This window comes from Tympanuchus pallidicinctus, unplaced genomic scaffold (assembly GCF_026119805.1).
Source record: "Tympanuchus pallidicinctus isolate F22 unplaced genomic scaffold, pur_lepc_1.0 scaffold16, whole genome shotgun sequence".
NCBI classification, from domain to species: domain Eukaryota; kingdom Metazoa; phylum Chordata; class Aves; order Galliformes; family Phasianidae; genus Tympanuchus; species Tympanuchus pallidicinctus.
The window spans coordinates 9,554,146-9,568,918 of record NW_026294679.1 but is presented as its reverse complement, the minus strand read 5'-3'; the positions used below and the strand labels follow the sequence as shown (position 1 = coordinate 9,568,918).

The 14,773-nt window shown below is 43.1% G+C and overlaps 1 protein-coding gene across 1 annotated transcript; it reads right to left on the bottom strand.

The window, feature by feature from the left end:
• Positions 1-236: 236 nt before the first annotated feature.
• Positions 237-8,973, bottom strand: SMNDC1 (survival motor neuron domain containing 1). Its single transcript, XM_052676824.1, has 6 exons — positions 8,838-8,973; positions 8,465-8,584; positions 5,092-5,234; positions 3,872-4,033; positions 2,718-2,871; positions 237-1,996 (listed from the first exon to the last, which is right to left on the bottom strand). Exons 2-6 carry the CDS (start codon positions 8,582-8,584, stop codon positions 1,859-1,861), a joined length of 717 nt encoding a protein of 238 aa, XP_052532784.1. The 5' UTR covers positions 8,838-8,973; the 3' UTR covers positions 237-1,858.
• Positions 8,974-14,773: the final 5,800 nt, after the last annotated feature.

Genomic DNA, 14,773 nt, shown 5'->3' with positions numbered 1-14,773 from the left:
TTACACCTACCTCCAACCAGCAGCAAAGACGAGGAATTAGGATCTACTTGATTTTGCATTGCTAGTGACCTACTTTTGATTCACTTTTGAGTTTCATGTTCTCTGTACCCACTTTTTTTTTCCACCTCTCCCGTGTAGCATCTGCAGATGCTACATTTACCTATAGCATGATTATTTATGTGCCCAGCCACACGTACATTATGTTCGTATTATATTGACTTATATTGACAAGTATATCCAGCAGATTTTAAACACTTTATTTAATAAAAGTTAAACATACAAAACTGAAATTAACACACTTTGTATTCATAAAAATCACCTTCTCCCATTATAGGGAAAACTTCTTTCTATGCATGGATTCTAAACTACCAGTTGTAGAGTTTAGCTTGAGTTGTGACTTAGGTAACTGATGGACATCTCCACCAATCAGTGCATCAACAATTGCTGACGTGACCTGATCTAGGTAACAAATTACAAAATGAGCTACATTAACATAATATACAGGGAAATAACGGTCAGGGTTAATGAACAAGATGCACCCTTTAATCATTTAATGGGAGAAACAGCTGATGTACTCTTGTCCATTAACTCAGCCCTAGATTTTACAAAAATAATATCTACATTGTATACAGGGCTACCCATTAAGTTCTTTGAACACGTTACAGATTCAGAGATGGCACCACTACCGTAAGTGGGAGACAAATAACAGAAGAAAGGCAAATCACATGGAATACAAAAAAGCAAGAGCTTTTACACGTGGCTTCCTGAATAGAACTGAAGGGGCTCAGCAGCACTGTAAGACAGCTGAAGTTACAATGAACACTAGGGCCAGTCAGTTATTTACGGACAGAAACTTGAGACTAACCTTCACTCACTCACAGCTAAGTGGGATCTAGGCATTCATACCTGCTATGCTTTAGTACTACTGGACGAGATGGAGGCAGCCCAGACACGAGATGTTGCTGTCTGCTCAAGGTCTGTGACCATACCATCAAAACTCTAAGCTTGAAAACTGCAAGAGGGGAGGTGATGACATTTCCAAAGCATAACTGTCCAGTTCTCCCACCTCTAATCCCTGGGCCAAGGGGGCACTGCTTTAAGCACAGTTCTGTTCTTTGAAAATGAAGTCTCTTCCTATGTTGTTCTGGTTACGTTTCAATAACTTCCTGTTAAAATTTGATGACTATTAAAGAAAAAGATCTCCTCTACTTTTAGCACAGGAAATTTAGACTGGAATTAAAGTCAGATTTATTGTTTCTAGCACGTGAATAATACTTAGCGATAAAAATCACAACAGCCCTGTCCTGCCCTCATTTACAGCTGTACAAAACTATCTGCAGTGGATTTGTAAGGGAGTAATTTAGAACCTCCTTTGTAATTCCACATGACTTACATGCTATGATGTAGTCTTTCTCCCAGTGCTGCAGCAGCTCTGTAACACAGAGCTTGTCACTGAGACCAGCAGACAGCACTGTGACTACAGAAATGAGGGAGGCTTTACAGGTGCCATTTTTATACCACCACTTTTCTTAAGGAGAAAAAAAACTTTAGTATCCATACAAATGGAAGAATCCGGAGATCAAACTTCCAGATAACTACTGCTTTAGCATAAAAGGTAGCAGCAGTTCATGAAAGCATTTACCCGCAGAATGTATTGTAATGCAACTACCAAAAAAAATGAAGAGGAGAGTCAAATCAATAGTTGGAAATTTAAGGCTCATATCAGCTGAAGCCAAAGTGATGGTGACAAAATGGACTACTTGCTATGTGCCAACAAATAATTTACTTTTAGAAAAATATAATGATAAAAAGATAAGTGAAAAGCCCTGCAGAGATGAAGTTCGACCTTTTTCCCCTGCTACTGAGGCATCAAATGCCTGACGTTATATTTAGAGGTATCTTGATACTGTGTCATAGGTTTGTCTGCAATTCCACATGTTCCAACTCCAACTTTGCCAGTTACACTCTCTGGGGAAGCAAAAATACTCCGCTTTACCTGCAGATAGAAGAGAAAATACAATTTCTCAGTGATGACTGACTCGCTTTTAGAAACAGACAACCATTACTATTTGAAGCGTTTCAGAATCCTCAGCTTCCTACTCTATAGGCAAGCATGCTTTCCAGAGGCTAACTCACCTCTGACATTATTAGCAGAAGAGGCAGGGCTGGAATATGCTGGATGGGATCTTTGCCCTCGCAGCCTTGGGTTGAGCCAATAATGAATACAATTCAATAGAGACCACCTTACGAGGAAGGTACGGGCTCATAAGGGGGAATGCAGATTTAGCACCACATCTAGCAGCTGTCTTGGCTGAGCCATGACACAAACTTAAGTAGAGCTGCAGGATGTCCTTGCTAACTTCTCTGCAATGTGCTTCCTAGTCCACAGTAAGCACTGCCATGTGTGCAGCATCATAAACGTAAGAGGACTTTGTTGGTTTAGATAGGCCTCGGGATCTTAACTCCAACAAATGCTGCACTGCAACTCACTGTGAACTCACTTCTTTGAGGTAAGTGCAAGCTCAGCCTCATAAGAACACCCCAAAGTCACCCAGTGCAAAACTAGGCCTTGAAAGTACAAAATAACCAACTGCACATTTCAAATAAGTCACAGGTGAACAAACTACCTTTAAAAACACCTTCTTCCCCTCTCCCAAGTTACTGCATAGAATTCTATGATCTTTAACTATTGACATATAGACAAAAAGCAAACAAACCTGGCCTTTTTTGTTTTTAGAATATGCTCTGTTGTTGAACTGTTGCCACTTGACTTTCTGGTCCTCTCGTTCCTGTTCGAGTTCTTTAATTCTCTGAGCTTTTTTCAAAGCTTTTTTCTTTTTATACTCCCGTTGCTGAGCTATCATCTCTTTTCTGGAAGATAGGAAAAAAAAGAGATCCTTTATGTTTGTGTCTCTGTCTTTATATTCGTAGAGTATCCTGTAAGAAACTAAAACCTCTCTGAAAGGAGGGCATGCACAACAGTTATTCTTAAGTAAATACATAAAACAAAGCTTGTAAACTATGTCAAATTCTGGGAGGAAAAAAATTCTCTCCATGCTAAAGTGTTACAATGCTCCTTTATGTATTTTGGGCATAACAATAATGGCCACCTGATAAAGACCATGCAAAATGCAGCAACCCATGGGACTGAAGCCAATTTATTTCCAGAACTGGAGATATATTTTCTGTCACTTCCACATTTCAGAAGCATCGAGCGTTTGGAAAACATAACTAGCTTGAGAGAAAAGTCAAAACTTCTCTGAGAGACTAACCAGTATTGGGCAGGGGTGGAAGGAAAGGAGCACAAGTTATTTCATTGAAGATAAGGAATTTCACATATAAATCTATGCCAAAACCATGTCCCTCAGAGCGACCCTGTAAGGTCAAGTTCTGAAACCGTACTCCCTTTTTTTGTTCCCAAAGGCTTTCAAACCTGAAAAATGCCTTGAATACTTTTCTTGGTCAGGCACAGTAGGCTACTGAGTAAAGCCCATCTCCCCAGTGATGGGATCAACAGAGAGACACAGGCAGGAGCTTTGCAGAGATGTCAGTGTACTGACTTGTGAGCCAGGTACCAGATCTGAGAGCAGCCTGCAGCAGACCTGGGCTGTTAGCCTACCCACATACATATTTGTTATCTTGAGATAGCATAATCTGAGTAAAACAGTCCTGTGTTATCTTATCAGGACAGGTAACATACAATGCCAGCCACAATAATCTGCTGAACGTTGTATGCCACGTTGATTTATGATCCTTTTTAACAAATACGTGAATGTACAATAATTCTAAGTTTCTACATTGGCCAATTCTCATAGCTGGGGGGAGAGGGGAAGCCAACTAGCTTTCAGATTTAGGCCTTCATATTACTTACTTGGACATGGGTTTGTTGCCACTGTCCTCTTTTGCTTTTCTTCCCTCTTCCACAGGCTTGAGGTTGAACAGCGGTGTAACTTCAGCATTCCCATATCCAGCAAAAGTGACTGCAGCTGTCCCATTCTCCTCATCTATTTCTTCAATCTCAGCTTCATAACACCTGTAAAGATATCATGGCTGTAAGCATGTGAGTAAAGGTTTAATACTCAGCCCATCAACATCTACACTGTCAGCCAGCTAATGGCATAAAGTAAAAATAATTTGCAAATATCAACCTTCATTTTCAGGGACAACACAGATCACACCAAGAGGTTGTTCTTAAGGCCAAAAGGACACAAGTACAAAGGTTAGGTTCTGCTGACCTTAAGCATCAAGAAGCAATGATCTCAGCAGTTATCAAGACTAATGATTAATGCTTGGGCAGTCTAATCAGAAATCTTGATTTTGTTTCTAATTCTGGCAGGCCACAGGACTGGGGAAAGCCCCAACAAGACACAGCATTCCAAGAGTACAGTGTTCAGGGAATTCAGTGACAAGTTTTAAAACACAGTAGCTCGTGACTAGCAAGATTTGGTCGTATTCTCTTCCATATAAATAAGAGTTGAGAAAACCTCAGGCACTAAAAATATTTCTTCTCCAATACTTATAAAGTTTCAGAAATTAGGAAGTCAGAATAAACTGGTTTGATTCCCATAACTTCAAATGCTTGTGCACCAGAGAGTAAATACAAAAATTCCACAGCTACTTTACATAGTCAGTTATTTCATAGCCAAAAAGTAACATTTTAAATTAAAAACTGATTTCCAATTATTCACACAAATTGAGGTACAGAAAACACTTTTTCTTGATAGTGAAAAATTACAAACACATGAATACGATAGTACGAATCAAATAGCCTGAAACCTTTATGAAACACTGCCATAAAATCAATTAATGAAAGTCTGCCATTTATTACATTAATAAATGGTCGTTCACCAATGCTACTCTGCTTGTGTGAGGTTAGTAACAAACAGGGCATTTCTAGGAAATGACCCCACAGCTCTTTGCTTTATATCTGCAGTCCTGATCTTTATTAAAGGGGTACCATGAGAGCTAATTCTGTAGTTCTTTCCCAGTTTCTTTTTGCTTACTGGTTGCCCTAGGGGCAGTTCAAGCTGAATGAAAGTCTCTTACCATGAACTATTTCATGTAACGGTTAGAGAAGTTTTCTACACTTACTGTCCATCTTCACTCCATATTGCCATACACCTGTCCCCAACCTTCCAGGAGTGACTGGGGAGAGCAGAAGCTGAACTGTCAGAACTTGCAAGAGTTTCTGAAGGTTGCGTAGAAAGGAGATCTTTGGTCAGTTCTATGACTTCCTACAAAAGACAAAAGTAACACACAATAATTTTTCAAGTCCTGTTGCCGTTCATATTTTAAACCTGCACACCTACAGAAGAGATGTTTGGGCTTCACTGTATCTCGGTAAACATCCCCATACCTTCCATAAAACTTCAAGTCACCTATTATTTTTATTCAGTTTCATTCTAGAGGCATAAAGATACAGCTGGACAGCCTCGAGGGAAAGGAACTAAAAGAAATAACAGTGGTGTGACGTTCTGTGTACGCGGCTGCACGTTTCTGTACTCTGCTGTACATAACACTCCTGTTCTGTCTAGCCAGCAGTTACTTCCATCCCTTCTGCACTGGGACTAGCTGACTATTTTATATATAGTCATCTATAAAATACACAGCTGTAATTGTAGCAGATCTAAGTAATCTAACGCTTTTCAGTTTATTCAAAACTAGGGGGATTGGCTGAACTGATGCACTCGAATCCACGGTGGAAGAGCGCAGTGCTTTCTAGGACTGACACTCAGTACAGCCCTTTCTTTTCTAAAAAGCATTCTGATGCATATTAAAGAAATAGATTTCTTTAAGTCATTTTAGGTGTTCCTTTTTCTCCACATTCAGTGACCTCAAGATTTCAGGTCAGGCATTCCCTTACTAATCCAGCAAGTGTTAGGTTGTTTTTAGTTCATGTGCTTAACAAATTTCTCCACTTCCTTTAAGCACTATTCATTCAAACAGGAGCACACAGCCAGCCCTCTCCCCCCAACTTCCACCCCATATTAGGTTCTTATTCCCCAACACTGAGACCACTGATTTTGACTAGGATTAACAAATACTTAGGAGCCAGCATCTAAAGGAACATTTGAATTTTCTATGTAAGGCAAGGAAACTCTGCAGTCACTATAAGAATTTTTCCCACCTTAAGAGCATCACAGCATGAAATGCTGAAGCTCATCCAACTAACAGCAAATAACTCAGTTATTGAGAGTCACAGATAAACAGTGATCTGTTGTGAGGGTCAGCAGAGCCTCAGTTTTCCCCACAGCTTCACAGCTCGTTTCAGCTGTGGACTTAAGACTAGCTCAGGAGAAGGTGGTAAAGAAGCTATTCTTCATTCCTCAAGAACATAAGTGATCCTAAGCAGTTCCCAAATAGCAGGTAAACACAACATACCCTTCTGTGCACTTTTATCCAATAGCCTACACAACCAGAATGAACGTCCTGTTTGTTTGTTGCAGCTGTTAGCATCTTAATTTATCAGCACCTCTCTAACAGAAGTTCTGTTCCTTGTTTTAAGGACCTGCCTGTTTCTGAATTTAACAGTAATCACAATGGGTAGCAACCACAAGCACAGTGACATGCTGAAAATTACTTCTATTTAACTTTGGTCTCTATCTTCTGTAACATCATAGCTGACCCAAAACAGACCCTGAGGTTCAGAAAATACAGCATCAGCATAATTTTTCCTTCCAGGTGAGAAATCCCAACTGTTAATCAACATACACCTAACTACATTCTGAAAATCAAGAGGCATGGTTTGAAATGGGTGTCACCTCAGCATGTCAAATACATGTAAACTGAGTACCAGCACGTCAGCTACGCAGGCTAGCAGCGTGACACACAAGTGGTGAGTTGTTCTCACCATGTTTGTTGGTGGTTTGTGATAGAACTCAAAATGGGAGCAGCTGGAAAGCAGTCCACCAGGAATTCTTCAAATCTGATGAAGCATCATTAAACATGAAGCAAAAAATAGCAAACTTTGGGTAAAAATCTTCCTGAGGTAGTTCTGTAGCAGTCCTTAAGGGAATAGCTGATTCAATGAAAGCTTTTGAACGAGAGACAACCACAGCAGCTTAGTCCAGCCAACTGAGCTGAGCAGCAGGGCGGGCTGCCACGTCTCTGGCACAGGATTGTGACCTGCAGAGAATTCCTGTGTGAATTGGTCAGGGCTTTTCCTCACCAGCTGCTCTCTAAAAACTCAGGCAGAACTTGATATTTTAGAGTGCAACACCTGCTAACATCATCTCCAACTACAGAAGGTGGTGGCTGTCATCAATTCTACTTCATGCAAAATGCAAAGTTTGTTGCTTTGCTGCATGGACCATGTCCAAAGAAGCCCTTCAGTGAAACAGAAGGCAAAGAGCAAAACATTTATAAAAATTTCTTGTAATATTTATTTTAATCCTGTTAATCAGGAATAAGCTCGGTATACAAAATGCTGAAGTGCATCTCTATTTAGAATGTAAAAGGATCTTTCAGTTTCATGGTAAGTCTTTCTAAACAAAAGACTGAACAAAAGAAAAGCTACACAGTCAGGACACAACTCGCCAAACCCATTTTTACAATTGTTTGGTTGACATATCAAGTCTGCAAAACATTGTCTATGTCATTTGCAAGGCGGAACATATGAATAGCAAACCTTTTGGGGACGAAAGTGTAAACATCTTCCCCATTCTGTGCAGAAAGCTTTTATAAAAAAGTTTGCAAGTTGTCCTTTCACATCAATGATCTCTGCATATCAAAGCCGAGGTCGTGTTGATATCATCCCATATGGGTTTTGCTGTGCATTTTAAAAATATAAAAATATACACACGCTTTTAACAGTGTACAACAAAGGACATTAAGATGATCTATTAAGTGCCCCGTGGGCAGCAAGCCTTTGTAATTTAAAGGAATTCTAAAGATCACTGACTTGAGGCACCGCTTGTATCTTGGTTGATGCATCATTCTTAGTGCTGCTTTTCTATACAGAATAGTGGCTTCTCAGTTTTGTACTGGGCTGTTTTATGCATCTTAACATTTCATCATGTTAAAGCAATCCACAACAGAAAGGAGGCAGCATCTCACACGACATTTGAACAGTACTGCTGTTTTCTTATACAGCAACGTAACTCTATATACACAAGAATCTAAAAGCCCACTTATCTTAAAATTAGCCGGTGGTCTTTCTGGCACTGAAAGCACACTGGTACCTTAAGCACAGAAATGGTTTTAGCTTTTTACAGGGCAGGATGCTCAAGCATTTAAAAAAACTGCAGGTGGAAGATGAAGGGCACATCTGTCTTCCTTTGTAATTTTGTAACGTTAAGGAAATTCTATTGCTGTTCTTTCCCCCCTAAACCAACCCTTCCATAATTCCAACAAGTTATGAGAAAATGAATTAGTAAACCTACCGACCGATGTTTCAGTTGCCACAGGGACATCTAGGAAAGGTGAAAAACCACCTTATAGCCACGGGCCGCTCCCACCCCCTCACCTGTAAGTCCTTCTTTAGCTTCAGCAAGTCCTCGTTGTCGGCATTCCCAGACAAGGCCGCCTCCACCTGCTGGAGCTGCGCCTTGTAGCTGGCCAGCTGCTTGGCCAGGTCTTCGGACATCTGCGGGAAACGCACCGCTCAGACACGGACGGCGCAACGCAGGGCGAGCAGCTTCTTTACCCGCGCAGAGAACCGCTGCAGGGATGATGGCCTGCGTTGCCCGCCGCCGGCAGGCTCGGGCAGAGGCCGATCCGAGGCCCGGCCGGCACGCGGGCCTAGGCCCGGGCCCGAGCGCGGGCTGCCTCCGGGAGGGCAGGGAGAGGCCGCGGGGCGGCAAGGAAGGACCGGGAGGGACCGAGCAGCCGCTTCTTACCTCGGCGGGCGCTGAGGGGCCCGAGGGCCGGGCCGGGGGCGCCGCGCTGGGAGCCGTCAGACCGCCGCCGCCTGAACGCCGAAGCCGCGGGCCGGACTGCGCGGGGAGACGGGAAGCGGGCGGAGCCGAGGGCCAACGCGCGTCGGGCCTCGCGAGAGCGGCCTGCAGATCACGTGTTTCTGAAGCGCGGCACTGATTGGTGGAGTGTGTGCGTAGCGTAGAAGGGGGACTCCGATCGCTGCGCAACGGAGTGAGAGCGAGGGAAGTGGGAGCGCGCAGGCGCGAAGCTGGGCCTTGATCTCAGGCGCATGCGCGGGCCGAGAGCGGCGCTGTGGGACCCTTGGAGTGGCGCTGCGCTGCGCTTGTTCGAATTAGAATGCTGACTCTGCGAATCACAATAATGCTTTTTTAGAAGCTCTTTCACCACATTCTATCATTTAAGCATGTGATTCCACATATAAGAAAACAACCCAGGACTTGAAACCACCAATCTTCAACTCTTATAAATTGGAGATTCAAATTAATCATATCCTTAAAATTGACTTGTCTTCGCTTTTGGCTACAGGTATTTTTTCGTTCTTGACAAAATGAGGTCTTTATACTATACGGAGGAGAAAAAATATATAGACTTCGTGCTATCTTAGAGATTACAGTTCTCAAAGAATATGTTTTATATCTCATGGAATGGTCGGTGTTTGGAGTTACCTGTTAGCCCTATTTAAATGATATATATGCAGTTGCCAAGATTCTGTTCTGTCTGTATTTAAGCGTTCAGAAGTTCACACGTGCTTGTGCCATATCTGGGCATTTCTGACTGTACCCAGCACTTTCATATTTGGGCAGCAGAACTTCCTCTCCGCAGATCCTCAGGTTTGCTGAGCTTTGCCTGTGCTGCTGGGAGATGCGCGGCCATCGACCAGCTGATGTACGGACGTTTCTGGGCTGCCGCTGGCGGTTGTTGTCCAATAGGTGGCGCTGCTGCTGCACGCACGGCGAGCCCCGATAACGGGCATCGCGGGGAACTTCTATCGTCCGACCAAAATTACAGCTCTTTTGACATTAGTTTTATAATTGGCACTAACAGCAACAGATATCTGAACTTATTTTCTAAGGCCTCTGCATCTATCCAGTCTTTTGGCATGTGCGTTCTCTAACGTTAAATCCTGAAGCAGTAAAGGGTGAGACAAGAGGTGAGGGCTGAGTGCTCAGCGCACAATCACAGAATGGCCAGGGTTGGAAGGGACCTCAAGGATCACGAATCTGCAACCCCCCTGTCACATGCAGGGCCACCAACCTCCCCATTTAATGCTAAACCAGGCTGCCCATGGCCCCATCCAACCTGGCCTTGAACACCTCCGGAGGCATCCATAACCTCTCTGGGCAGCTGTTCCAGCACCTCACCACTCTCACAGTAAAGAACTTCCCTCTTGCATCCAACCTAAATCTTCCCTCTCTCAAAACCATTTCTGTTTGTCCTGCTGTTAGCAGAAGCAGTCATACCCAAAGGCTTCGTGTCCTTGTTGTTCAGCTTTGTATGGACAGACTGCTGGGACCTTGTCCCTGGTAAAAATATGGCTTTTGAAAACAAAACAGCCTTTGTCACAGAAAGTAAAATCTAAATGTAGGCCCAAATGGAGAAGCTGGAAGTTCTGATATTATCCTGGTCATAGTGCAGCATGTCCAGCTGGAAAGTTGGTGGGTGGTTCCACGGGATCAAACTGCCAAGTATTTTTTTATTTTTTCAATTACAAGCATTGCTTTCCTGAAGACATTTTTGTTTTCCTTGTAGTTGAACTGTGCTTCTGAGCAAAGCTTTTTGTGTTTGTGTGTGTGTGTGAGATTGCTGGTTATTCTGTTTTGCTTTGTTTATTTGTTATAACTGTTTGTTATTGTAGGCAGAGCTATCCAGTTTGTCCATAGATGCAGTTTTGTGATATTTACTACTGCAAGGCATTGTTTTTGTTGCTCCTGCAAAGTTTGGGCTGAATTGTTTTTTCTGCCCTGGCTCTTTGGTTCTGACAAGACTTCAGAAAACTTCAGCAGCTTCATCTTACAAAACTGAATTACAGAAAGAAATGCTTGTGGGCTGGGCATGAGATTACAAGCCAGCAAGTTAAGAGTTTCCAGTGTCTCTTCATTCTAAATCGTGGAGTTGAAATTTCATACAGAAATTCTTCTTGTTTTAAGGATGGCTTGGCTCTTGTTGGCTTGTTTGTTTGTTTGTTTCTGCTGTTACACTCTCCTGAAACTTGGCCTAATTATTGGCGTTTGAAATACCTGTTCCTACAGGAGTTTGTTTGAGAGGTGAATTAGGTAAGCATCCACAGCTCTGAACACAATTAAACTCTCTGTAACCCCGGTACCCAACCTGAGGTATGGTGCTAAGCAGAGAAACTGAGAGTTCTGACATGTTCTGTACTCTGAATGATTACAGTAATTATGTCCCATCAGTGAAAAGGCCCAGTGACTCAAAGTGAGGGGGAGAGGTGAATCAGAATTGAATGAGGATTAAGAGACAGGGCGGAGCATCGTGGAGATAAGAAGAAAAGGTCAGAATTAGGGAGAACAGGCAGAAAGCCTGCAGCCATTGCGGCATCACCTGCTCCAGAAGAGCCTGAGGTTCTGGGCTTTCTGTTCACCTGCTGTTGACAGCTTTGTGAAACCTGACAAAATGGTGGCTCCCATAGGAAATCACAACCTGCCAGCATGGCGCTGGTCTGTTGGATGGGTCTGCATCAGGACTACAACACGCAGATTGTCAGGTGGTTTTTCAGCCTCCAGTATGGAGGAACGTGCCACGTCTAGGCGTGACCTCTCTCTGTGAGGCACTCTACCATCCGTGTCAGTGAGCGTGTCAGTGCTGGCTGCCTGGGGCCTTCAGCAGGCTGCTGGAGATGCTGGTTCTGCAGCTCAGGGTGCTGGGAAGGCTGTGGCTGAGATTGCCTCTGTTCACACGAAGTTTGGATGAGAGCTGAGCTGAGAAGATGATGGGAGGCTGGAAATAGGGAGCAAGGGCCAGCGCAGTGGGTAGAAGTGCCTGGGAGGATTAGAGGAGCCTGAAGCAGTGAGCCAGCAGCGTGGGAGGGTTGGGAAGCAGGAACTCGAGGTTAACATGGGAACAGCGTAGGGGTACTTTGTGTTTACGTGTGGGGAGAGACCTGGGAAGCATGGAACAAGGAGTGCTGCTGTGATGAACGGAGGGATTGGTGTGGGGGCAGGAGACAAAAGCCTGGCAGCAGCTCCGCTCTGCTCCCAGCAGCTCTGCTGTGCGCCGGCAGCCTCTGTGCTGGCATCTGACAGCAGTGCCCCCTCAGCTGTGTCTGTGCTGCTGCCCCGAGCCCACCCACCCCTGCTGGTGCCAGTGCTGCAATGGGCTCCTTGGGTGACTTTGCTTTCATTTTGTTACCCACTTTGCTTTTTGTCTTTTGTTAATACAAGCACATTATGTTGTGAGAATTAATACGAAGCAAGCACCTGAAATCCCAGCATGACCCTGGCCTTCACGTCTGTTTGACCACTTCTGCTTGTGTGTTAGGCTACAGTCTTTAATTATGTTATCAAATGCCTTCATCCTCTTCCTCTAAATCTCTGTTCCATTCAGAACACGGGATTTACAGCCATCAAGGATGTGTAGTCAAAATATTAAAAAAAAAAAAAGATTGATGCTTTTAAGTTCTGCTTCTTTTTTTGTTGCATTTTAAAGGAAAGTGAGATGAGAGAAGAGAAAATGAGGTTTGCAAGAGGGCAACAAAGTGCTGCTGTAGAGATTGGAGTTTAGTTTCCTGTGTGGGAATGTCTGCACTGTGTGAACAATGTGGAACTCGTGTGTAGAAAAATAAAGCTGAGTGTAAATGCAGAGCAGATTCCACCATGGGACTTGACACTGGGAACTGACTGAAGGAACTCAGGCTCAGCTGGAGGTATGTGCTGCCAGTGGGGCAGATTGGATTGCCTTCAGGAACTCTGTACTTTCCTGGTTATGAAGGATCGTGAAGTCTTGACCTGCAGCAGTCACCATTCCTCATTGGCATTCCTTAAGCTGTACTGGGTTGTTGTTTTGGGTCATCAAAAACAGAATGAAGTAATTTGAGATAGGATAATTTATTTGTAAAGAGTACTATTTATTTGATGCCTCTTCTAAAGTTAATGAGATCAGAACTTTAATTAGTCCCTCAGATACTTTTGGTTATTTGTGTCTCTGTTTCTCAGCCCTCCGGTAGAAAAAAGGATAATAAAGTTACATTGCATTATGGAAATTAATATTTAAAGAACGCTGAGATGCAATACTGATGAGTATCAATGAAAGGCAGTAGGAAAAGGAGAATTCTCTCTAAAATAGAATTTGAGGAGTCCTTAGCAAAGACTTCATCTGAAAGAAGAGGTGGAAATGTTGAGGTTATTCTAGCAAGTTCTGCTGACACTGAACCAGGATGTGAGCAGAATGAATGACTACTGAAGGCCACTTTGTCATGCCATGTTTTACTTCCATGCTGAGCGCCTTGAGGTTGCCTGTAGTCAACATTTCTAGGGGTGAACTCTGCTGGGTTATTTTTTGCTGTTCACAGCACACGTGAACCTCTGGAGAAACGCCGGCTATTCTTTAGTAGCTGCAGAATTCACATGGCCCCATGTACTTTCTTCAGCAACATAAACATTATGGTCTACATAACATCCCAAACATGCACATCCCTGTTCCAAGCTCTTCCATCATTCCTTTTACTGACTGACTTTGAGACGCGTTCTCCTAAGTGAGAGAATTTCTGAAGGACACATATAGCGGTGAGATGTGGCAACAGCCCCTCTTGTTGCAAGAGTGGACTTGTTAAATGTTCCCTTCTTCATCGTGTTAGTCACTACTTGAGCCACAAGGCTGCTTTCATGTGGTTTAACATCCTGTTCTTGGTAATGTTGTCTTACACCTGATGCAATGCTTAGGGAAGCTGAAATTCCTGCAGATGTTTCCTCAGAAAATGAAACTGAAATTCCTCTTACAGTAATTGTTGTGCATGTCACTGCAGCTGTCTCCAAACAAAGTCAGTTTGGATTCTTGGCAAGCAAATATCATTATTTAGAGGCTAATGATGAGAGGAGGGCGTCTCACTTGAGCAGTTAAAACTCTCTTTATCAATATTTCCAGTTATATGTCGCTTACAAGATAAAAGCATGTGGAGCTACTAGTGGATATTTCTCCAAATGCTAACTTTCATATTAAGATGTTGCAATATTTATCCTAATATGATGGGGAAACCGATATTGCAGGTTATCAGAAACATACTAAGACACAGCAGCTCTGCAGGCTTACCTACATGATTCTTGTTCACACAAAGGCATCAACACGTCTGGGCACCGCGATGATTGTTATTCATTGTGCATTGAGCAGAAAGATAGGAACTGTTTGTTTGGATGCTTTTCTAAAATTTTACTTTCAAGGTTTTCTCTCATGGGTGCTGTTGACACTCCTGACTTACAAAGGAAATAAATGTGGGCTTGATTTGTTATACAGTTTCATATGCTGTATTTTTTTCATGCAGATCTGGATTCCCCATGCTGTGCTTCCTTTGGGAGGGAGCTCAGCTCTTCGGTGTGGTTGTAGACCCAAAGCTTCAGGGCTGCAGGAGGATTTGCAGCTTGGCTTGATACTTTGTTGATGGGTGGTGGATTCTAACGAGGTCCTCTGCAATGGGGATGTTTGTCCTCTCCTTGGTCAAGGCTACTGGCATGATTTGGTGAGTGGGTCAAACACACTGTTTGATGGCAGTGGACCCTGAATTATTGCCAGCAGAGAGAGCTTAAAATGAAAAGCAGCTGTTGTCATTGGGAACAAGCAGGTAGTAACTGTGGTCAGTAACCATTACAATGGGCATTATCCCTTGTAATAAATTTTCTTGTTATATTCATGGGATTATTTTCTTTTCCAAGGAAAATAACTCTTGAAT

Coding starts and splice junctions, on each gene's coding strand:
- SMNDC1 (XM_052676824.1), bottom strand. CDS start 8,584: ATGTCCGAAGACCTGGCCAAGCAGCTGGCCAGCTACAAGGCGCAGCTC. Junction 4,034..5,091: donor ATATGGAGTGAAGATGGACA/GTAAGTGTAGAA, acceptor ATATCTTTACAG/GTGTTATGAAGCTGAGATTG. Junction 1,997..2,717: donor CTAAAAACAAAAAAGGCCAG/GTTTGTTTGCTT, acceptor TTCTATCTGCAG/GTAAAGCGGAGTATTTTTGC.